Source organism: Panulirus ornatus, chromosome 33 (genome assembly GCF_036320965.1).
Source record: "Panulirus ornatus isolate Po-2019 chromosome 33, ASM3632096v1, whole genome shotgun sequence".
Classification (NCBI taxonomy): Eukaryota; Metazoa; Arthropoda; class Malacostraca; order Decapoda; family Palinuridae; genus Panulirus; species Panulirus ornatus.
The window spans coordinates 4,366,718-4,393,484 of NC_092256.1; the positions used below are offsets into that span (position 1 = coordinate 4,366,718).

The 26,767-nt window shown below is 43.0% G+C and overlaps 1 protein-coding gene and 1 long non-coding RNA gene across 2 annotated transcripts in view; both read left to right on the plus strand.

Annotated features, from left to right (window-relative positions):
- Positions 1-26,767, plus strand: part of LOC139759415 (cytochrome P450 2J3-like) — a 150,468-nt gene that overhangs the window by 72,954 nt on the left and 50,747 nt on the right. Inside the window, 1 exon segment of the mRNA XM_071681507.1 lies at positions 4,861-4,991. Within this exon segment, the coding sequence (XP_071537608.1) occupies positions 4,861-4,991 (131 nt within the window).
- Positions 24,454-25,646, plus strand: LOC139759677 (uncharacterized). The gene is made up of 2 exons (XR_011715126.1): positions 24,454-25,373; positions 25,416-25,646. It is a non-coding gene; the product is annotated as an uncharacterized lncRNA (long non-coding RNA).

Consider the following 26,767-nt stretch of genomic DNA (forward strand, 5'->3'; position numbering starts at 1 on the left):
ATGTGAGAGAAGGGATAATGAGCGATGACAGTCGCCTCCAACAAAATGTTTGAGAGAAGGGATATTAAGTGTTGACGATAGCCTCCAACATAATGTGTGAGAGAAGTCTTATAGTGCGTGATGACGGTCGCTTCCAACATAATGTGTGAGAGAAGGGAGAGTGAGTGATGATGGTGACTTCCAACATGATGTGTGAGTGAAGGAATAATGTATGATGACGGTCGCCTCCAACATGATATGTGAAAGAAGGGAGAGTGAGTGATGACGGTCGCCTTCAACATAATGTGTGAAAGAAGGGATAGTGAGTGTTGATGGTGGTCTCCAACATAATGTGTAAGAGGATGGATAGTGAGTGTTGATGGTAGTCTCCAACATAATGTATGATATAAGGTATAGTGAATAATGAAGGTCGCTTCCAACATAATATGTGAGAGAAGGGATAGTGAGTGATGACGGACGCTTCCACCATAATATGTGAGAGAAGGGTGAGTGAGTGATGACGGTCGCCTCCAAAATAATGTGTGAGAGATGAGATAGTGAGTGATAGCGTTCGCCTCCAACATAATGTGTGAGAGAAGGGATAGTGAGTGATGACGGTCGCTTACAACATAATGTGTGAGAGAAGGGATACTGAGTGATGACAGTCGCCTCCAAGATAATGTGTGAGAGAAGGAAAAGTGAGTGATGACGGTCGCCTACAACATAATGTGTGAGAGAAGGGATAGTGAGTGTTAATGCTCACCTCCAACATAATGTCTGAAAGAAGGGATAGTGAGTGTTGATAGTGGCCTCCAACATAATGTGTGAGAGAAGGGACAGTGAGTGATGACTGTCGCCTGGAAAATAATGTGTGGGAGAAAAGATATGAGTGATGACGGTCGCCTCCAACATAATGTGTGAAAGAAGGGAGAGTGACTGATGACAGTCGTCTGTAACATGATGTGTGAGAGAAGGGATTTAGAGTGATGACGGTCGTCTCCAATATAATATGTGAGAGAAGAGCGAGTGATGACGGTCGCCTCTAACATAATGTGTGAGAAAATGAATAGTGGGTGTTGATGGTGGCCTCCAACATCATATGTGAAAGAAGGCATAGTGAGTGATTACGGTGGCCTCTACATGAAATGCGTGAGAGAAGGGCTAGTGAGTGATGACGCCCGCCTCCAACATAATGTGTGAGAGAAGGGATAGTGAGTGTTGTCGGTGGCCTCCAACATAATTTGTGACAGAATGGATAGTGAGTGTTGATGGTGGCCTCCAACATAAAATGTGAGAGAAGGGATCGTGAGTGATGATGGTGGCCTCCAACATAATGTGTGAGAGACGGGCTAGTGAGTAATGACGGTCGCCTCCAACATAATGTGTGAGAGAAGGGATAGTGAATGATGACAGTCGCCTGTAACATAACGTGTGAGAGAGGGGAGACTGAGTGATGACAGTCGCCTGCAACATAATGTGTGAGAGAAGGGATAGTGAGTCATGACAGTCGCTTCCAACATAATGGGTGAGAGAAGGGATAGTGAGTGATGAGGGTCGCCTGTAATATAATGATTGAGAGAAGGGAGAGTGAGTGATGACAGTCGCCTCCAACATAATGTGTGAGAGAAGGGAGAGTGAGTGATGACAGTCGCCTCCAACATAATGTGTGAGAGAAGGAATAGTAAGTGATGACAGTCGCCTCCAACATATGTGAGAGAAGGGTGTGTGAGTGATGACGGTCGCCTCCAACATATGTGAGAGAAGGGTGTGTGAGTGATGACGGTCGCCTCTAACAAATTGTGTGGCAGAAGGGAGAAAGAGTGTTATGGTCGCTTATAACACAATGTGAGAGAGAAGGGATAGTGAGTGATGACGGTCGCCTCTAACATAATGTGTGGGAGAAGGACTAGTGAGTGTTATTGGTGGCCTCCAACATAATGTGTGGGAGTAGGCATAGTGAGTGTTGATGGTGGCCTCCAACATAATGTGTGAGTGAAGGGATAGTGAGTGTTGATGGTGGCCTCCAACATAATGTGTAAAGAATGGGTAGTGAGTGTTGATGGTGGCCTCCAACATAAACTGTGACAGAAGGAATCGTGAGTGATGATGGAGGCCTCCAACATAATGTGTGAGAGACGGCTTCGTGAGTGATAACGGTCGCCTTCAACATGTGTGAGAGAAGAGATTGTGAATGATGAAGGTCGCCTGTAACATAACGTGTGAGAGAGGGGAGAATGACTGATGACGGTCGCCTGCAACATAATGTGTGAGAGAAGGTATAGTGAGTGATGACAGTCGCCTCCAACATAATGTGTGAGAGAAGGGAGTGTGAGTGAAGATGGTCGCCTCTAACATAATGTAAGAGAGAAGGGATAGTGAGTGATAACAGCCGCCTGTAATATAATGTTTGAGAGAGGGGAGAGTTAATGATGACGGTCGCCTGCAACATAATGTGTGAGAGAAGGGATAGTGAATGATGACAGTCGCCTCCAACATGAAATGCGTGAGAAAAAGGCTAGTGAGTGATGAGGGTCGTCTTCAACATAATATATGAGAGAAGGGCTAATGAGTAATGACGGTCGCCTCCAACATTATGTGTGAGAGAAGGGATATTGAGTGTTGTTGATGGCCTCCAACATACTGTGTGAGAGAATGGATAGGGAGTGTTGATGGTGGCCTCCAACATAAAATGTGAGAGAAGGGATCGTGAGTGATGATGGTGGCCTCCAACATAATGTGTGAGAGAAGGGATAGTGAATGACGACGGTCGCCTGTAACATAACGCGTGAGAGAGGGGAGAGTGAGTGATGACGGTCGCCTGCAACATAATGTGTGAGAGAAAGGATAGTGAGTGATGACAATCGCCTCCAAAATAATTTGTGAGAGAAGGGATAGTGAGTATTGATGGAAACCACCAACATAAAGTTTGAGAGAGGGTATAGTGAGTGTTAACGGTCGCCTCCAACATAATGTGTGAGATAATGGATAGTGAGTGTTAATGTTGGCCTCTAACATAATGTGTGAGAGAATGGATAGTGAGTGTTGATGGTGGCCTCCAACATAATGTGTGAGAGAAGGGATAGTGAGTGATGACGTTCGCCTCCAACATAATGTGTGGGAGAAGATATAATGAGTGATGACGGTCGCCTCCAACATAATGTGTGAAAGAAGGGAGACTGAGTGATGACGGTCGCCTCCAACATAATATGTGAGAAGGGATAGTGAGTGTTGATGGTGGTCTCCAACATAAAGTGTGGGAGGATTGATAGTTGGTGTTGATGGCTGCCTCCAACATAATGATTGAGAGAAGGGAATATGAGTGTTGATGGTGGCCTCCAACATAATGTGTGAGAGAAGGGATAAGTAGTGATGACAGTGGCCAACATAATGTGTGTGAGAAGGGATTGTGAGTGATGACGGTCGCCTCCAACATAATGTATTAGAGAAGGGATAGTGAGTGCTGATTGTAGCCTCCAGCATAATGTTTGAGAGAAGGGCCAGTCAGTGTTGACGGTCGCCTCCAACATAATGTGTGAGAGAAGGGATAGTGAATGTTGATGGTGGCCTCCAACATAATGTGTGAGAGAAGGCATAGTGAGTGATTACCGTTGCCTCCTACATGAAATGCGTGAGAAAAGGGCTAGTGAGTGATGAGGGTCGTCTTCAACTTAATATATGAGAAAAGGGCTAGTGAGTGATGACGGTCGCCTCCAACATAGTGTGTGAGAGAAGGGATAGTGAGTGTTGTTGGTGGCCTCCAACATAATGTGTGAGAGAATTGATAGTGAGTGTTGATGGTGGGCCTCCAACATCAAATGTGAGAGAAGGAATCGTGAGTGATGATGGTCGCCTCCAACATAATGTGTAAGAGACGGATTAATGAATGATAACGGTCGCCTCCAACATAATGTGTGAGAGAAGGGATATTGAGTGTTGATGGTGGCCTCCAACATAATATATGAAAGAAGTCATAGTGAGTGATGACGGTCGCCTCCAACATATGTGTGAGAGAAGGCATAGTTAGTGTTGATAGTGGTCTGCAACATTATGTATGAGAGAATGAATAGTGATGGTGGTGTCCTACATAATGTGTGAGAGAAGAGATGGTGAGTGTTGATGGTGGCCTCCAACATAATGATTGAGAAAATGGTTCGTGAGCGTTGATGGTGGCCTTCAATATAATGTGTGAGAGAAGGGATATTGAATGATGAGAGGCGCCTCCACCATAATGTGTGAGAGAAGGGATGGTGAGTGTTGATGGTAGCCTCCAACATAATGTTTGAGAGAAGGGATAGTGAATGTTGACGGTCGCCTCCAACATAATGTGTGAGAGAATGGATTGTGAGTGCTAATGGTGGCCTCCAACATAATGTGTGAGAGAAGGGATCTTGAGAGTGATGATGGTGGCTTCCAACATAATGTGTGAGAGAAGGGATAGTGAGTTGTGACGGTCGCCTGTAACATGATGTGTGAGAGAAGAGCTAGTGAGTGCTGATGGTGGCTCCAACATAGTGTGTGAGAGATTGGAGAGTGAGTGATGACGGTTGCCTCCAACATAATATCTGAGAGAAGGGAAAGTGAGTGTTGATTGTCGCCTCCAACATAATGTGTCAGAGAAGGGATAGTGAGTGATGATGGTCGCCTCCAACATGATATCTGAGAGAAGGGAAAGTGAGTGTTGATTGCCGGCTGCAACATAATGTGTCAGAGAAGGGATAGTGACTGATGACGGTCGCCTGTAACATAATGTGTGAAAAAAGAGCTAGTGAGTGTTGATGGTGGCCTTCAACAAAATTTCTGAGAGAAGGGAGAGTGTGTTGATGAGGATCTCCAACATAGTACATGAATGGAGGCAGAGTGAATAATGATGGTCTCCAACAGGTTGGTGCTGGTGAGCGGTGTCTCCACCATGAGGGAAGTGTTCTCGAAGAAGGAGGCAAGTGGCAGAGCTGAGTTTCTCCTCAGTGCCACCAGGAACTACATGCTGAGTGAAGGTCGCTCCATCAATCTCGGTCAGTCAATCGCACATTTTCATCTTGTTTTCAGAACCTCTCGTCCACCACTCTTCCTTTTACATTCCCTATCTTGATGCTGATACACTCTTAATTTGATCCATAATGTGTGTGAGAGTCGTCAGGGTTATCTCTGACCGTTTTCCTAGGAAATACTGGATGCAGTTTCAACTGAGGACATAACAGGCTTGCCAGTGTTGGTCACAGATACAGTACACAGAAGCTCCTCTTCCTCTTGACACTGTCATTTTACCTAACGCTTTACATACCAGATCGGAGGAAGCGGTATACGAGTAACATGTAGTGAAGATCACCATTATGGTGTAATGCAGGAAATCTATGCTACAACTCACAATTCATTGCTAAACTATCGACTGAATTTCCTTCCTCCCGGAAAGTCTCACATCCATGTATTTCAATTTAAATGTATCTAAACGAAGAGGCAATAGCCACTAATTATGAAAATTTTCAGAATGATGCATGTCAGAACACGATATGTCCAGCTGATGAATGAATTGTAGATGCCGTTCACATAGTTCAAGATCCGGTGTTATGATTGATCTGTTATTAAGTCTATGACTTCATCTACCATGGATGTCATAAAGTCTAAGACTTCATCTACCACAGATGTCATAAAGTCTAAGACATCATCTACCACAGATGTCATAATGTCTATGGTTTCGCCCACCATGAATGAGACTAGCAAGTTAAACTAGACAAATGTCATGGAGACCAAACAAGTAACTGATACATTGTTCACTATGATTGAATTCAAAGATCACCAGATCATCTCGTGTGCCATTACTTGGATGCCCTACCGGGTTTTGGAACTACTTATACAGCTTATTTTCAGGCTCAGACGTACCTCTGAGCCTGTTTCACCCACACCATATTGCTTCTGCTTCACCCACACCATACTGATTCTGCTTGACCGACACCATGTTGGTTCTGCTTGACCTACGTCATATTGAGTTTCTTCGACCTGTATCATATTAGTTCATCTACCCGCACCTTAATGATCTCTGCTTCATCTACTTCATATTGATTCTGCTTCAGCCTTACTTCAACCACATCACATTGATCCTACTTCACCCATGCCAAATCAATTTTGTTTCATCCACACCATATTGATCCTACTTCACCCTCACAATATCAATTTTGCTTCACCCACACCATATTGATCTTACATCACTCACACCGTATTGATCCTACATCACCCGCACCATATCAATTTTGCTTCACTCGCACCATATTAATTCTGCTACACCCACAACATTTTGATTCTGCTACACACTCACCATACCAATTTTGCTTCACCAGCACAGAAATTGTGCTTCACCTGCACCATATTGATTCTTCTTCATCAATACTATACTGATTTTGCTTAACCCACATCATATTGTTTTTATCTATCTCACACCATATTAGTTCTGCTTGCTCAATATCATACTGGCTCAGTTCACCCACACCATATTGATTCTGCTTCGCTCACAGAATACTGATGTTTTTCTCCCCACACCAATTAGAAATAGATTCATTCACACCTTATTGGTTCTACTTCACCTATAGCTTATCAATTCTTCTTCATCCACACCCTATCTATTCTGTTTCACCCTCATCATATTTATCCTGCTTCACCTACACCTTATTGATGCATCTCCACCCACACTATATCAATTCTGCTTCACCCACATGACATCAGTTTTGCTTCGTCCACACCATATTACTAAGGAATTAAAACGGCCATAAACCATAGGGTTTTTTCGGGGTTCTTTGTGATAGCAGAAGTGGTGAAAGTCATAGAGTAGAAGTATGTACATATCTGAGATAGATGACATAACTTTTCATGTAGCTAAGGAGGCGTAGATAATGTCAGTCGTGCGTTTGAAGCGAAATATGTATCATGTCTTTTCTTAAGCATATCTGTGGTAATAGTGACAGTCACTGTACTTGGTAAATAATTTCATATGTTCACAATACTGTTGAAGAAATCAGACAAATATGTCCCTATGTCCCTGGATCGAGGGTATCGTGACCTTTGATGATTTTGAATGTCTTCATCATTTCACACCTCAGCCTATTTCTGAACTACATAAATCTAACTCGTTTCGTCGCCTCTCAGGATCTATTCTCCGGGAATCAGCTTCATAGCTCGTCTCTGAACTCTTGCCATTCTGTCTGTCTTTCCTCAAGTAAGGTGACCAACACTGAACACAATATTCATGATGGAGACACAAGTGTGACTTGTCAAGATAATTTCCCTGGACTTGAATTCGATATCCCCACCGATAAATCCAAGAATTTTTGGTTCAACTTCTTAAATACTTTCGTACACTCTCTGCTTGGCTTTAAATCACCAGAGATTATTACATCCAAAATTTTCCTCGTAAACCTTTTGCCGTTCAACAGAATTCAAACTGTAATTTACCTTTCCATTTCGACTACACGTAAAACTTTGTGAGTATCGATATTGAAATTAACTGCCACTCGTGAGCCTAGTCCTTCAGTTTGTCTATGTACGTTTGAAACTACAAACGTTCAATAGCCTGTTGTAGATTTATCTCCTAGCTTAGTATCGCCTGCGAACTTCGATTTCTTACGATGCTGCCCAGTGCCAATGTATATGAGAAGGAGAACCGGTCCTAAGAGTGATTCTTTGGTACGGCCGCCTCTGCTGCCAACTGGGTCTGTCAGTGTTGTCAATCCTCTCTTTCCGTGAGGTGTGAACCCTGGGAGTATGATCGACTGGCTACTTCCAAGGTATCATTAGTGACTTGGGGCGGAGGAGCGGGAGTGTGTGTGGGGGCGACAAGGTAACAAGGTAGGGATGGAAGAGTTGTGTGGGGTGAGAGGGGAGGACGCTTGACAGCTGACTTCCACATACAACGTATTACTTTACGAAACAAATGTAGAAAGAAGACGAAAGAAAGAAGCTGAGAGTGACGTTGATCGTAAATTAGGATCTTATTCGCAGCTTATGCTGAAGTATTCCATGATAATTGAACACACACACACACACACACACACACACACACACACACACACACACCGGCCATGTCCTTCCTTCCATCCACAAAAGCAAATTTAACCATCTCGAGGATGACCTGTTCACCTGCCATGATTGTTGTAAGGGTTAGGTTGTGCGACCCATCCAGTATGCACACGAGGCATTTGAATAGCTTCTTAACCATTTTGTTTTCACTGTGATTTGCCAAGAAGTTGTCGAGCTTTTTTACGAATAAAAAGATGTGAGAAAGTTATATAATTTTGCAGTGCATCAAGTGTTCCATGTAATGTTTCACAAAAAAGAAAAATATGGTGTTGTCTATGATGTTGTGATGTGTATACTGGTATGATGAGATGCCAGAAGCGGTGGGGTCAGCACAGCACTGGGCCAACTGATGTTTTATGATCAGAAACCAATGTTTACACTGTGGTGAGGTTTAGTTTACACTCTGGTGAGGTATAGTTTATACTGTGATGAGGTTTAGTTTACACTGTGGTGAGGTTTAGTTTACACTGTGATGAGGTTTAGTTTGCACTGTGGTGAGGTTTAGTTTACACTGTAGTGAGGTTTAGTTTACACTGTGGTGAGGTTTAGTTTACACTATGATGAGGTTTAGTTTGCACTGGGGTGAGGTTTAGTTTACACTGTAGTGAGGTTTAGTTTGTACTGTGGTGAGGTTAGTTTATACTGTGGTGAGGTATAGTTTAAACTGTGATGAGGTTTAGTTTACACTGTGGTGAGGTTTAGTTTACACTGTGGTGAGGTTTAGTTTACACTGTGGTGAGGTTTAGTTTACACTGTGGTGAGGTTTAGTTTACACCGTGGTGAGGTTTAGTTTACACTGTGGTGAGGTTCAGTTTACACTGTGGTGAGGTTTAGTTTACGCTGTGGTGAGGTTTAGTTTACACTGTGGTGCGGCTTAGTTTACACTGTGGTGAGGCTTAGTTTACACTGTGGTGAGGTTTAGTTTACACTGTGGTGAGGTTTAGTTTACACTGTGGTGAGGTTTAGTTTACACGGTGGTGAGGTTTAGTTTGTACTGTGGTGAGGTTTAGTTTACACTGTGATGAGGCTTAGTTTACACTGTGGTGAGGTTTAGTTTACACTGTAGTGAGGTTTAGTTTGTACTGTGGTGAGGTTTAGTTTATACTATTGTGAGATTTAGTTTGCACTGTGGTGAAGTTTAGTTTACACTGTGGTGAGGTTTAGTTTATACTGTGGTGAGGTTTAATTTACACCGTGGTGAGGTTTAGTTTATTCTGTGGTGAAGTTTAGTTTACACCTTGGTGAGTTTTAGTTTGAATAAAGTGATAATTAATTATCGCATCGTGTCGGCTGCTTGTAGTACAAATATATGGTGTTACCCGGCCAAGATAATCTTGACCAAGGAAATGTTTGTCGCTGCGTGTGAAGACACGTGATTCGTATGTGTTCATCTGAGGATTCTAATGATACTTAGGGTTTAGTTAGAGATTATGAAGTAATATCACGTTAAGTCAAATAAGATAAACGGCAAAATGGGTTTGAAGCACAAAATGTCGGCTGGCCAGATATTGGACATTGAATTATTGTCAGTAGGTATAATATGATAGCCTTGAGTGCACTCGATAAGTTATTTCAAAGTTCATCTTCACGGCAAAATAATCTTATCGACTGTTTACATGTTCGACATACTTTATGAACTACTTATTACGACTACGAACTAACATGTGACGACCACCACTACACTCAAGCCACACTCCCACCACGCTCAAGCCACACTCCCACCACACTCACGTCACACTCAAGCCACGCTCAAGCCACACTCCCACCACACTCAAGCCACACTCCCACCACGCTCAAGCCACACTCCCACCACGCTCAAGCCACACTCCCACCACACTCAAGCCACACTCCCACCACGCTCAAGCCACACTCCCACCACGCTCAAGCCACACTCCCACCACGCTCAAGCCACACTCCCACCACACTCACGCCACACTTCTAACACACTCCCACCACACTCAAGCCACACTCAAGCCACACTCACGTCACACTCCCACCACACTCAAGCCACACTCCCACCACACTCAAGCCACACTCCCACCACACTCACGTCACACTCCCACCACACTCACCCACCACACTCAGCCACACTCCCACCACACTCAAGCCACACTCCCACCACACTCAAGTCACACTCCACCACACTCAAGCCACACTCCCACCACACTCAAGCCACACTCCCACACACTCAAGTCCACACCCACTCACACTCACGCACACTCCACACACTCACCTCACTCCCAAGCCCACCCACACTTCCACCACACTCAAGCCACACTCCCACCACACTCAAGCCACACTCCCACCACACTCACGTCACACTCCCACCCACTCAAGCCACTCTCCCACAGCACTCAAGCCACACTCCCACCACACTCAAGCCACACTCCCACCACGCTCAAGCCACATTCCCACCACACTCAAGCCACACTCCCACCACACTCAAGCCACACTCCTACCACACTCAAGCCACACTCAAGCCACACTCAAGCCACACTCCCACCACACTCAAGCCACACTCCCACCACACTCACATCACACTCCCACCACACTCAAGCCCGCACTCCCACCACACTCACATCACACTCCCACCACACTCAAGCCACACTCCCACCACACTCAAGCCACACTCCCACCACGCTCAAGCCACACTCCCACCACGCTCAAGCCACACTCCCACCACGCTCAAGCCACACTCCCACCACACTCACGTCACACTCCCACCACACTCAAGCCACACTCCCACCACACTCACATCACACTCCCACCACACTCAAGCCACACTCCCACCACACTCAAGCCACACTCCCACCACACTCACGTCACACTCCCACCACACTCAAGCCACACTCCCACCGCACTCAAGCCACACTCCCACCACACTCAAGCCACACTCCCACCACGCTCAAGCCACATTCCCACCACACTCAAGCCACACTCCCACCACACTCAAGCCACACTCCTACCACACTCAAGCCACACTCAAGCCACACTCAAGCCACACTCCCACCACACTCAAGCCACACTCCCACCACACTCAAGCCGCACTCCCACCACACTCACATCACACTCCCACCACACTCAAGCCACACTCCCACCACACTCAAGCCACACTCCCACCACGCTCAAGCCACACTCCCACCACGCTCAAGCCACACTCCCACCACGCTCAAGCCACACTCCCACCACACTCACGTCACACTCCCACCACACTCAAGCCACACTCCCACCACACTCACATCACACTCCCACCACACTCAAGCCACACTCCCACCACACTCAAGCCACACTCCCACCACGCTCAAGCCACACTCCCACCACACTCAAGCCACACTCCCACCACACTCACGTCACACTCCCACCACACTCAAGCCACACTCCCACCACACTCACATCACACTCCCACCACACTCAAGCCACACTCCCACCACACTCACGTCACACTCCCACCACACTCAAGCCACACTCCCACCACACTCAACCCACACTCCCACCATACTCAAGCCACACTCCCACCACGCTCAAGCCACATTCCCACCACACTCAAGCCACACTCCCACCACACTCAAGCCACACTCCTACCACACTCAAGCCACACTCAAGCCACACTCAAGCCACACTCCCACCACACTCACATCACACTCCCACCACACTCAAGCCACACTCCCACCACACTCACGTCACACTCCCACCACACTCAAGTCACACTCCCACCACACTCAAGCCACACTCCCACCACACTCAAGCCACACTCCCACCACACTCAAGCCACACTCCCACCACACTCTCATCGCACTCCCACCACACTCAAGCCACACTCTCACCACACTCAAGCCACAATCCCACGAAACTCACGCCACACTTCTAACACACTCCCACCACACTCAAGCCACACTCCCACCACACTCACGCCACACTCCTAACACACTCCCACCACGCTCAAGCCACACTCCCACCACGCTCAAGCCACACTCCCACCACACTCAAGCCACACTCCCACCACACTCAAGCCACACTCCCACCACACTCACGCCACACTCCTAACACACTCCCACCACGCTCAAGCCACACTCCCACCACGCTCAAGCCACACTCCCACCACACTCAAGCCACACTCCCACCACGCTCAAGCCACACTCCCACCACACTCAAGCCACACTCCCACCACACTCAAGCCACACTCCCACCACACTCAAGCCAAAGTCACGCCACACTAGATGAAAAAGTCTACTTTTGGACTCGTTTTTCCTGACGTCATATATCATGCTATGCCTCTTACAAGTTGACCTCCCATCACATGGTCAGTATTACAGGAAGCCAGTGACGTTTGTGTGATAAACATAACATCAGGAGGAAGATATAACGACGTATGGAAACATACTCATACAGGGTGCAGTCATACATATCGTAAGATTTGTAACATAAAACTTGGGGAACTATTCTGTAGTATTATATGGGTTGTCTACTATATCAGTATCGTTTCATGCATACGATAAGTACATGTTACAGTGACCAACCTGTAGAAAGACTTCTATAAACATAAAACCGATTGTAGCAACAGCAACAGCATTTTTCAGCAGAGGATTTAGATAAGCTTCAACGAAGAGCAAGACACCACTGCATTATTTTTTTTCCCTATCACTGTTAATATCTTAGTACCCAGTAATGCCTTACTCACCGAGAAAATCTTTATATTAATATCTAGTCAAGAATCCATAATGCCAATTATATCGTAATTTTCAAAAAAATTTGTTACGTATACCGCGTGCGTTAACAGAATATTCTCAAACATGTCTGAGACTTTTTTGTTGGTATGTATATGTGTAGTAGAGGCAGTAGGGCTCCCGCCGATGTGAACACTTTCCCTACTCTAGACTTTATGCCCTCCTGGTCGCCTCGTTCATTGCTTCCACCTGACAACTGATCTCATGCAGCTCTCGGCAGTGCTTCCCTGGACCTGTCTCGTTCCCTGACGTCAGCTGACCCCTTCCGTCACGTCACGCCCACCGGACCTTCTCATGCTGCTTCCAGTGAAATGACCTGCCTGAAATGATCTTCGTCTCCCCAGAAACCAATCTATCTTTTAAGTTCTCAACCTTCCTCGTCACTCCTGTACATCAACTATTTCTGCAGTAACGTGACCCGCTTCACTTTCCCACTGATTCATTCTAACATCTAGTTTCTCTAATGCCTCACTATTCTTCCTGAATTCTATGCAATTCTTCTAGCAAAGTGCAGACAAGAAATGCACGTACCTGCTTTAATGAGCAAGTTCCGGGTGAATTTCCTGGTACAGCTAGGACGGCTAAATCGTGGAGTAAGCGCCATTCTTCGTATCACAACAGTGAACTAGCAGCTCAGGAAAAACATGTCCACTCGCGCCTAAGGTCAGAGGAGACGACTCACACCATAATGATTCTACTTCACCCACACCATATTGATTTTCCCTCACTAACACCATATAGATTCAGCTTCAATCACGCTCTATCAATTTTGCTAAATCCACAACGTATTATTCTGTTTAATCCACACAATGTTAATTTTGCCTCGCTCACACCATGTAAATTCTCCTTCACTAAATACATATCATTACGAGGTACAGGGTGGCATTACACGCACGTCATCATGACCTGTAAGACGGTGACTATATGCAAGTCATCATGATCGATAGATCATGATGAACGATATCAAGTAGAACAATCTTATGAAGGACAACCACAAGAAGAACACTCTCAAGAAGGACAGTCTAAAGAAGACTGATATTGAGAAGAACAATCTTATGAAGAACAATCTTGCAGAGAACAATCGTATGAAGAACAATCTTACAGAGAACAATCTTACGAAGAACAATCTTACAGAGAGCAATCTTATGAAGAAGAATCTTGCAGAGAACAATCGTATGAAGAACAATCTTACAGAGAACAATCTTACGAAGAACAATCTTACAGAGAGCAATCTTACGAAGAACAATCTTACAGAGAGCAATCTTATGAAGAAGAATCTTGCAGAGAACAATCTTATGAAGAACAATCTTGCAGACAATCTTATGAAGAACAATCTTACAGAGAGCAATCTTATGAAGAAGAATCTTGCAGAGAACAATCTTATGAAGAACAATCTTATGAAAAAACATTCTCTTGGGTAACAGTGTTATAAGAACAATCTTATGAAGAACGGTCTCATGAAGAACATTTCATAAGGAACATGTCATGAAGAACATTTTCTTAAGAAGCAGTGTCATGAAGAACAATCTCAGGAAGAGCAACATCAAGAGGAAGAAAGCGACATGTCTCAAGTGGATGGCGGGAGATTAGTAATGTGAAAGAATCATGTTCTTAAGAATGATACTTGAGGTACCAGGTGAGCAGGTGAGCAGGTGTTGATGCAGAAACAAGACTGATATGGTTATCGAGAGAGCAGTCTCATCACAGCCAGGCGAACTTCAGGGTCACCTGTCAAGTATCTAGTTTATCATTCCATGCCAGGTCATGCTGCCAAAGAATATATATATATACATATATATATATATATATATATATATATATATATATATATATATATATATATATATATATATATATATATATATTTCAATTTCATTATTATTATTTATTTTGCATTGTCGCAGTCTCCCGCGTTTGGGAGGTAGCGCAAGGAAACAGACGAAAGAAATGGCCCAACCCACCCCCATACACAAGTATATACATACACGTCCACACACGCAAATATACATACCCATACATCTAAATGTACACATATATATATACACACACAGACACATACATATATACACATGCACACAATTCACACTGTCTGCCTTTATTCATTCCCATCGCCACCTCGCCACACATGGAATAACATCCCCCTCCCCCCTCATGTGTGCGAGGTAGCGCTAGGAAAAGACAACAAAGGCCCCATTCGTTCACACTCAGTCTCTAGCTGACATGCAATAATGCCCGAAACCACAGCTCCCTTTCCACATCAAGGCCCCACACAACTTTCCATGGTTTACCCCAGACGCTTCACATGCCCTGATTCAATCCATTGACAGCACGTCAACCCCGGTATACCACATCGATCCAATTCATTCTATTCCTTACCCGCCTTTCACCCTCCTGCATGTTCAGGCCCCGATCACTCAAAATCTTTTTTACTCCATCTTTCCACCTCCAATTTGGTCTCCCACTTCTCCTCGTTCCCTCCACCTCCGACACATATATCCTCTTGGTCAATCTTTCCTCACTCATTCTCTCCATGTGCCCAAACCATTTCAAAACACCCTCATCTGCTCTCTTAACCACGCACTTTTTATTTCCACACATCTCTCTTAACCTTACATTACTTACTCGATCAAACCACCTCACACCACATATTGTCCTCAAACATCTCATTTCCAGCACATCCACCTCCTGCGCACAACTCTATCCATAGCCCACGCCTCGCAACCATACAACATTGTTGGAACCACTATTCCTTCAAACATACCCATTTTTGCTTTCCGAGATAATGTTCTCGACTTCCACACATTCTTCAAGGCTCCCAGGATTTTCGCCCCCTCCCCCATCCTATGATTCACTTCCGCTTCCATGGTTCCATCCGCTGCCAGATCCACTCCCAGATATCTAAAACACTTTACTTCCTCCAGTTTTTCTCCATTCAAACTTACCTCCCAATTGACTTGTCTCTCAACCTACTGTACCTAATAATATATATATATATATATATATATATATATATATATATATATATATATATATATATATATATATATATATATATATATATATATATATATATATATATATATATCTTATTATTATATTATTTTGCTTTGTCGCTGTCTCCCGCGTTAGCGAGGTAACGCAAGGAAACAGACGGAAGAATGGCCCAACCCATCCACATACACATGTATATACATACACGTCCACACACGCACATATACATACCTATACATATCAACGTATACATATATACTCATAAATAGACAAATACATATATGCACATGTATATAATTCATACTGTCTGCCCTTATTCATTTCCGTCGCCACCTCGCCCCACGTTCATAAACTTACCATTTTACAAATTTTATCAACAATAAAGTTATCTAGTTTGTATAGACCATCACTAATAGCAAGATTATAATTCTTTGTGTATTTCATAATAGAAGATTCAGTGATATTTCTCTTGGTAATAGAGTTAGAGTTAATAACTGAGATGGCGTTACTCCAGTCAATACAATGATCATAGTTTTTAACGTGATTAAACAAGGCATTTGATTCTTGTCCAGATCTTATACTATATTCATGTTGCTTAAGTCTAACAGAAAGATCCTTACCAGTCTGACCAATATAAAACTTATCACAGTTTCCACAAGGCACTTTATAGATGCATCCAAGAGAATTTTCTAGTGAATTCCTGAATAAGATATTCTTTATAGTATCATTGTTGCTAAAGGCAACATGTACATTAAAGGATATAAGCATCATTGGAAGCAAAGTGAAATTATTATTAAAAGGGAGAACTAAAAGATTCTTGGTGTCAATGGGTGGTTTGGGCTCAACTCTATAAAATGATTTCTTTGCTAATTTAAGGGATTTATCAATGAAAGATCTAGGGTACTTTGACTTAGATCCAATAGAATATATCTTCGCAAACTCATCATCAATAAACTCTGGACTGCAAATACGTAATGCCCTAAGGAACATAGATTGAAATGATGATGATTTAACTCTGTCATGTTGAGGTGGGTGATAATGGATATATGAGCGTACATTGGTGGGTTTTCTGTATATGCTAAACTTAAACTTGCTTCCTTGTCTATGGATCATGCAATCTAAAAATGGTAACATACCATTATTTTCATTTTCTACAGTAAATTTGATAGAAGGTACTAAATTGTTGAGTTTGTTGAGTATTCCTGGGAAATCATATGGGAGGGTATTGATTGAGAGGGTGAAAGCATGTACAGAGCATCAGATTGGGGAAGAGCAGTATGGTTTCTGAAGTGGTAGAGGATGTGTGGATCAGGTGTTTGCTTTGAATAATGTTTGTGAGAAATACTTAGAAAAGCAAATGGATTTGTATGTAGCATTTATGGATCTGGAGAAGACATATCACAGAGTTCATAGAGATGCTTTGTGGAAGGTATTAAGAATATATGGTGTAGGAGGCAAGTTCTCAAAAGCAGTGAGAAGTTTTCATCGAGGAAGTAAGGCATGTGTACGTGTAGAAAGAGAGGAAAGTGATTGGTTCTCAGTGAATGTTGTTTTGCGGTAGGGGTGCGTGATGGTTGAGTGTGGCTGAGAGAGCAGAAGAGGGTGTTTTGAAATGGTTTGGTCACATGGAAAGAAAGAGTGAGGAAAGATTGACCAAGAGGATATATGTGTCGGAGGTGGAGGGAACGAGGAGAAGTGGGAGACCAAATTGGAGGTGGAAAGATGGAGTGAAAAAGATTTTGAGTGATCGGGGCCTGAACATGCAGGAGGGTGAAAGGCGGGCAAGGAATAGAGTGAATTGGATCGATGTGGTATACCGGGGTCGACGTTCTGTCAAAGATTGAATCAGGGCATGTGAAGCGTCTGGGGTAAACCATGGAAAGTTGTGTGGGGCCTGGATGTGGAAAGGGAGCTGTGGTTTCGGGCATTATTGCATGACAGCTGGAACGAATGGGGCCTTTGTTGTCTTTTCCTAGCGCTACCTCGCGCACATTAGGGGGGAGGGTGATGTTATTCCATGTGTGGCGAGGTGGCGATGAGAATGGATAAAGGCAGACAGTGTGAATTGTGTGCATGTGTATATATGTATGTGTCTGTGTGTGTTTATATGTGTGTACATTGAGATGTATGGGTATGTATATTTGCGTGTGTGGACGTGTATGTATATGCATGTGTATGGGGGTGGGTTGGGCCATTTCTTTCGTCTGTTTCCTTGCGCTACCTCGCAAACGCGGGAGACAGCGACAAAGCAAAATAATAATAATAATAGAAATATATATATATATATATATATATATATATATATATATATATATATATATATATATATATATATATATATATATGTAAACGTTGATTCACACACATGCATATCTATACATATCAATGTATACATACATATACATACACAGACATATACATATATACACATTTACATATCTATACTTGTTCCTTTCATTCATTCCCGTCGCCACCCTGCCGCACATGAAATATCATCCCCCACCCCCCTCCCGCGAGGTAGCGCTAAGGAAAGACAACAAAGGCCACATTCGCTCACACTCAGTCTCTAGCTCTCATGTGAAATGCAACGAAACCACAGCTCCTTTCCACATCCATTCCTCATAGAAATTTCCAGTGTTTACCCCAGACGTTTCACATTCCCTGATAAGTCCACCGACAGTACGTCGACTCCTGTATAACACATCAGTCCAATTCACTCTATTCCTTGCACGCCTTTCATCCTCCTGTATGTTCAGGCCCCAATCGCTCAAAATCTTTTTCACTCCATCCTTCCACCTTCAATTTGGTCTCCTGCTTCTCGTTCCTTCTACCTCTAATACATATATCCACTTTGACAATCTTTCCTCACTCATTCTCTCCATGTGACCAAACCATTTCAACACACCCTCTTTTGCTCTCTCAACCACACTCTTTTTATTACCACACATGTCTCTTACCCTTTCATTACCTCACACAATATATTGTCCTCAGACATCTCATTTCCAACACATCCAACCTCCTCTGCACAACCCTATCTATAGCACATGCTTCGCAACCATATACCTTTGTTTGAACAACTATTCCTTCAAACGTACCCACTTTTGCTCTCCGAGATACCGTTCTCACCTTCCATACATTCTTCAACGCTCCCAGAACTTTCGCCTTCTTATCCACACTGTGACTCACTTCCGCTTCCATGGTTCTATCCGCTGCTAAATCCACTCCCAGATAGTTAAAACACCACTTCCTCCAGTTTTTCTCCATTCAAACGTATCTCTTAGTTATCTTGTCCCTTAACCCTGCTGTACCTAATAACCTTGCTCATATTCACATTTACTCTCAGCCTTCTTCTCTTACAGACTTTACCAAACTCAATCATCAACTTAGGCAGTTTCTCACTCGAATTAGCCACCAGCGCTGTATCATCAGCGAACAACAACTGACTCACTTCCTAAGCACTCTCATCCACAACAGAGTGCATAGTTGCCCCTCTCCAAAACTCTTGCATTTACCTCCCTAACCACCCCATCCATAAACATATAAAGCAACCATGGAGACATCACACACCCCTGCCGTAATGCGACATTCCCTGGGAACCAATTAATCTCCTCTCTCCCTACTCGTACACATGCCTTACATCCTTGATAAAAACTTTTCACTGCTTCTAGCAACTTATCTCCCACACCATATATTCTTAGTACCTTACACAAATCATCTCTATCAACAATATCATATGCCTTCTCCAGAACCATAAATCCTACATACAAATCCATCTTTTTTTCTAAGTATTTCTTACATACATTCTTCAAATCATACATCTGATCTACTCATCCTTCACCACTTTTCAAAGCACACTGCTCTTCCCCAATCTGATGCTCTGTACATGCCTTTACCTCCTCATTCAATACCCTCCCATATAATTTCCCAGGAATACTTAACAAAATTATACCTCTGTAATTTGATCGTTCACCTCTATCCCCTTTCCCTTATACAATGGCACTATGCATGTATTCCGCCAATGCTCAGGCACTTCACCATGAACCATACATACATGCATTGAATATCCTTACCAAACAATCAACAACACAGTCACCCCCTTTTTAATAAATTCCATTGCAATACCATCCAAGCCCTCCGCCTTGCCGGCTTTCATGTTCCGCAAAGCTTTCACAACCTCTTCTCTGTTTACCAAACCATTCTACCTGACCCTCTCATTTCACACACCACCTTGACCAAAATACCCTATATCTGCCACTCGATCATCAAACACATTCAACAAACTTTCAAAGTACTCACTCCTCCTTCTCACTTCACCACTAGTTATTACCTCCCCATTAGCCCCTTCACCTATGTTCCCATTTGTTCTCTTGTCTTAAGCACTTTATTTACCTCCTTCCGAAACATTCTTTTATTGTCCCAAAAATTTAATGATATTCTCTCACTCCAACTCTCATTTGCTCTCTTTTACACCTTTTGCAGCTTTCTCTTGACCTCCTGCCTTTTTCATTTATACATCTCCCAGTTTTGGCGCTACCTCCCTGCAAAAATCGTCCAAACGTCCCTCTCTTCTCTTTCACTTAACAATCTTACTTTCTAATCTGCCCACCTCCCATCTTTCTCATGCAACAAGCATCTTTTGCGCAAGCCATCACTGCTTCCCTAAATGCATCCCTTTCCTCCCCCACTCCCCTTACGTCATTTGCTCTCACATTTTGCCATTTTGCACTCAATCTCTCCTGGTACTTCCTCACTCAAGTCTCCTTCCCAAGGTCACTTACTCTCACCACTCTCTTCACCCCAACATTCTCTCTTATCTTCTGAAAATCTCTAGAAATCTTCACCTTTGCCTCCACAAGATAATAATCAGACATTCCTGCAGCTGCCCTTCTTAGCACATTAACATCCAAAAGTATCTCTTTCACACGCCTATCAATTAACACGTAATCCAATAACGCTCTCTGGCCATCTCTCCTACTTACATTTGTATACTTATGTATATCGCTTCTCATCTTCCTGCATGTTCAGGCCCCGACCGCTCAGAATCATTTTCACTTATCCTTCCACCTAGTTCCCTTAACCTCTGACGCATATATCCTCTTTGTCAATTTTTCCTCACTCATTCTCTCCATATGTCCAAACCATTTCAACACACCCTCATCTGCTCTTTCAACCACATTCTTTTTATTACCACACATCTCTCTTACCCTTTCATTATTTACTCGATCAAACCTCCGTTCACCACATATTGTCCTTAAACATTTCATTTCCAACACATCCACCCTTCTCCGCACAACTCTGTCTGTAGGAGCAACTATTCTGTCAAACATACCCATTTTCGTCTCCGAGATTTCATTCTCTCTTTCTTCATCGCTCCCAGTACCTTCGCACTCTCCCCCACCCTATGACTCACTCCCACTTCCATGGTTCTACTTTCTGCTACGTCCACTCCCACAAATCTAAAACACTTCACTTTCTCCAATTTTTCTCAATTGAAACTCACTGCCTAACTTCCCCCTTAACCCTGCTGAACATAATAACCTTGCTCTTATTCACATCTACTCTCAACTTTCTCTTTTCAGACAAATTTACAAACACAGTCACCAACTTCTGCAGTTTCTCACTCGAATCAGCCACCACTGCTGTGTCATCGGTGAACAACAACTGACTCACTTCCCAAGTCTTCTCATCATTAACAGACTGCATACTCGCCCTCTCTCCAAAACACTTGCATTTACCTTCCTAACCACCCCTATTCATAAACAAATTAAATAATCAAGGGGACATCACACACCCCTGCCGCTGACCGACCTTCACTAGGAACCAAACACCCTTCTCTCTTCCTATAACTTCTCACTGGTTCTAGCAGCTTACCTTCCACACCACATACTTTTAAGACATTCCAAAAACCATCTCTATCAGTTCTATCATATGCCTTCTACAGATCCATAAATGCTACATACAAATCCATCTGTTTTTCTAAGTATTTTTCACACCCATTCTTCAAAGCAAACACCTGATCCACACATCCTCTACCACTTCTGAAGCCACACTGCTCTTCCCCAATCTGGTGCTCTGTACATGCCTTCACCCTCTCAGTCAATACCCTCCCATATAATTTCCCAAGAATACTCAACAAACTTTTGTCTCTGTAGTTTGAACACTCACCTTTATCCCCTTTGCCTTTGTCCAATGGCACTATACATGTGTTTCGCCAATCCTCAGGCACTTCACCATGATCCATACATACACTGAATATCTTTACCAACCAATCAGGAAAACAGTCACCCCTTTTCTTAACAAATTCGACTGCACTACCATCCAAACCGGTCGTCTTGCCGGATTTCATCTTCCCCAAGGCTTTCACGACCTCTTCCTTGAGCAAACCACTCTCTCTGATTCTCTCACTTCGCACACCACCCCGACCAAAACACCCAACAAAATACTCACTCGATCTCCTCTTTATTTCATCACTACCTGTTAAAACATCCCCCTCCCCCTAATAGTAAGATTATAATTCTTTGTGTATTTAATAATACAAGACTCAATGATATTTCTCGTGGTAATAGAGTTAGAGATAATAACTGAGATGGCCTTTCTCCAGTCAATACAATGATCATAGTTCTTAATGTGATCAAACAAGGCATTTGATTCTTGTCCCGCTCTTATACTATATTTATGTTGCTTAAGTCTAACAGAAAGATCCTTACCAGTCTGCCCAACATAAAACTTATTACAATTTCTACATGGCACTTTAGAGATGCACCCATGGGGAATTTTCTGGTGAATTCCTGATTAAGATATTCTTTATAGTATTAATATTGCCGAAGGCAACATTTACATAAGGATTTAAACAACATGGGATGTAAAGTAAAATCTCTATCAAAAGGGAGAACTAAAAGATTCTTGGTGTCAATGGGAGGTTTGGGCTCAACTCTATAAATTGATTTCTTTGCTAACTTAAATCCAATAGAATCTATCTTCTCAAACTCATCATCAATAAACTCTGGACTGCTAATACGTAATGCCCTAAGGAACATAGATTGAAATGATGATAATTTAACTCTTTCATGTTGAGATGAGTAATAATGGATGGATGAGCATACATTGGTAGGGTTTCTGTATATGCTAAACTTAAACTTGTTTCTTTGCCTATGGATCATGCAATCTAAAAAGGGTAACACACCATTATTTTCATTTTCTACGGTAAATTTGATGGAAAGTACTAAATTGTTAAGGAGAGAAATATTTGTAAATTTTCATTTGTTGGCCAAACACAAAGAACATCATCTACGTACCTAAACCAAATTGCATTAGGGGTAAGATATCATTTGGTAATTTTGTTTCAAAAATCAAAATCAGCATTGACATTGTTAAGCTTATTTACTAAATCTACATTGTTCATGATATTAGAATTTGATATCTTACCCCCTTTAATAATCTTACCCACTTTGATAATCTACCCACTTTCACAATCTTACTTCTTCATCCCACCACTCACTACCCTTTCTAATCTGCCCACTTTCCACTCTTCTCACGCCACAAGCATCTTTTGCGCAAGCCATCACCGCTTCCCTAAATACATCCCATCCCTTCGCCTCTCCCCTTACGTCCTTTGCTCTCATCTTTTTCCATTCTGCACTCAGTCTCTCCTGGTATTCCCTAGACAAGTCTCCTTCCCAATTTCACTTACTCTCACCACTTTCTTCACCCCAACATTCTCTCTTCTTTTCAGAAAACCTCTACAAATCTTCACCTTTGCCTCCACAAGATAATGATCAGACATCCCTCCATTTGCACCTCTCAGTACATTAACATCCAAAAGTCTCTCTTTCGCATGCATATCAATTTTTGGTCGAGGTGGTGTGCGAAGTGAGAGGGTTAGGGAGAATGATTTGGTAAACAGAGAAGAGGTAGTAAAAGCTTTGCGGAAGATGAAAGCAGGCAAGGTGGTGGGTTTGGATGGTATTGCTGTAGAATTTATTAAAAAAAAGAGGTGACCGTGTTGTTGACTGGTTGGTAAGGATATTTAATGTATGTATGGCTCATGGTGAAGTGCCTCAGGATTAGCGGAATGCATGCATAGTGCCATTGTACAAAGGCAAAGGGGATAAAGGTGAGTGCTCAAATTATAGAGGTATAAGTTTGCTGAGTATTCCTGGAAAATTTTATGGAAGGGTATTGATTGAGAGGGTGAAGACATGTACAGAGCATCAGATTGGGGAAGAGCAGTGTGATTTCAGAAGTGGTAGAGGATGTGTGGATCAGGTGTTTGCTTTGATGAATGTATGTGATAAATGCTTAGGAAAACAAATAGATTTGTATGTAGCATTTATGGATCTGGAGAAGGCATATGATAAAGTTGATAGAGATGCTCTATGAAAGGTATTAAGAATATATGGTGTGGGAGGCAGGTTGCCAGAAGCAGTGAAAAGTTTTTATCGAGGAAGTACGGCATGTGTATGAGTAGGAAGAGAGGAAAGTGATTGGTTCGGGTGAGAAACTGTGGAAGCTGGTGTCTGAAAGAAAACTGAGAGTAAATGTGAATAAGAGCAAGGCTGATAGGTACAGTAGGGATGAAGGACAAGCTAAGAGGGAGGTAAGTTTGAATGGAGAAAAACTGGAGGAAGTGAAGTGTTATTGATATCTGAGGATGGATTTGTCAGCGGATGGAACCATGGAACCGGAAGTGAGTCACAGGGTGGGGGAGGGGGTGAAGGTTCTGGGAGCGTTGAAGAATGTGTGGAAGGCGAGAACATTATTTCGGAAAGCAAAAATGGGTATGTTTTAAGGAAAAGTGGTTCCAACAACGTTATGTGGTTGCGAGGCGTGGGCTATATATAGGGTTGTGCGGAGGAGGGTGGATATGTTGGAAATGAAATGTTCGAGGACAATAAGTCGTGCGAAATTGTTTGATGGAGTTAGTAATGAAAGGGTAAGAATGATGTGCAGTAATGACAATAATGTGGTTGAGAGAGCAGAAGTTGTTACGAACATGGTGTATGTGCCCACATGTTCGTTTGTATGTGTATGGTGTGTCTTTGTGTATGGTGTGCCTTTGTGTAGGGTGTTGTTGCTATCGGCTCGGACCTCACTTCCCTGACCGTGTCATTTGTCTTAGTAATTCTGTGATGAAGCAGATGTTGACCAGTCCTCGAGCACCCGAACCCTCATCAGAGGCGTCAGGTCAAGCGTGGGGCCAGCTGCGGGTTATGTCATCCCGTACGTTCGCTGCTGTCGTGGACAAGGGAACAAAGGATTTTGAATTCACGCCATATGTGGGCCGGACCCTAGGCCTCCTTCAGCCAGTCACGTCAAGATGAGGGCGTGACAATCAGTCTTTTGACCTATCAAGGGCAATTGTGTCATTCTGACCTATCGTAGCCATAGTGGCGGGTCAAGGCGTGGCTAGCTTTTCCTGCCTTGCTGGTGCTTCAGACAGAAGCCTCAGACGATCGTCTGGGAGTCGATTCCTTCAGCAGTCCCGAGCCCAGCAAGGTAATGTAGGCTTTCCCTGTCTCGAACCCCGTAGCCACCGCTGCCCTAGTTTGTGAGGTGTTTACTGTGTCACGTCAGGATTAGCTAAGTGTAACGATGATGTTTACTGTGTTACATTAGGTTTAGCTAAGTGTAACGATGATGTTTACTGTGTTACATTAGGTTTAGCTAAGTGTAACGATGATGTTTACTGTGTCACGTCAGGTCTAACTAAGTGTAATGTTATCGAACAAAGTGTCATAAAGGAAAGAGATCTCCTGGTTTGAAATCTTATCTGGAATGTTAACTCATGTTCAATGTTAAACTCATGTTCAGTGTTAACGTAAATGATTCATGCCTGATTTATGTATTCACCTTGTACATTTGAATTCTTTTATTATAAGTAATTCTAACCCTGGTGTTTGTTTTAATCCCATAACGTTAAGATAGCATTATCCTGAGTTGTGCAATATAACAAATCTAACGTCCTTGCAGAGACAAGGATCAGTATAGTATTTGTAACATATATATGTTACTGGCGACCTTGCCCGAATAAGTATTGAGTTCGTAACAAAGTGAGTATTGAAATGGTTTGGTCACATGGAGAGAATGAGTGAGGAAAGGTTGAGAAAGAGGATATGTTTGTCAGAGATGGAGGGAACGAGGAGAAGTGGGAGACCAAATTGGAGGTGGAAGGATGGAGTGAAACAGATTTTGAGCGATGAGGGCCTGAACATACAGGAGGGTGAATGGCGTGCAAGGAATAGAGTGAATAGGAACGATGTGGTATACCGCGGTCGATGTGCTGTCAATGGATTGAACCAGGGCATGTGAGGCGTCTGGGGTAAACCATAGAATGTTTTGTGGCCCTGGATGTGGAAAGGGAGCTGTGGTTTCGGTGCATTATACATGACAGCTAGAGACTGAGTGTGAACGAATGTGGCTTTTATTGTCTTTCCTAGCACTATATCGCGCGCGCGGGGGAGGAGGGTGCTATTTCAGGTGTGGCCTTAAGGGCGTGCAGGGAATAGAGTGAATTGGAACGATGTGGTATACCGGGTATATATATATATATATATATATATATATATATATATATATATATATATATATATATATATATATATATATATATATATATATATATGTGTGTGTGTGTGTGTGTGTATTTGTGTATAAGTTGAAGGGCCATTCTTCGTCTGTTTAGCTGGCTCTGTCTCGTTGACGTGGGAAACAGTGATTAAGTATGATATATGTGAATACATTCACATAGAATTAAGTGTTAACATATAATATCTTCACAAATATACCATGTTATTAGTTAAGTGTATATCTTCATATACACTTTTCAACATATGTGTACTTCACATGTTTATAGTTTTAGCATGTATATACTTTCACAGAGATATAGTGTTAACATATGCATTCGCCCACATAGATGTAGCGTTAAAGTGTATATACCTTCACATAGATACAGTGTTAATGTGTATATTTTTTCCCATAGATAGAGTGTTAAAGTGTACACCTTCACATAG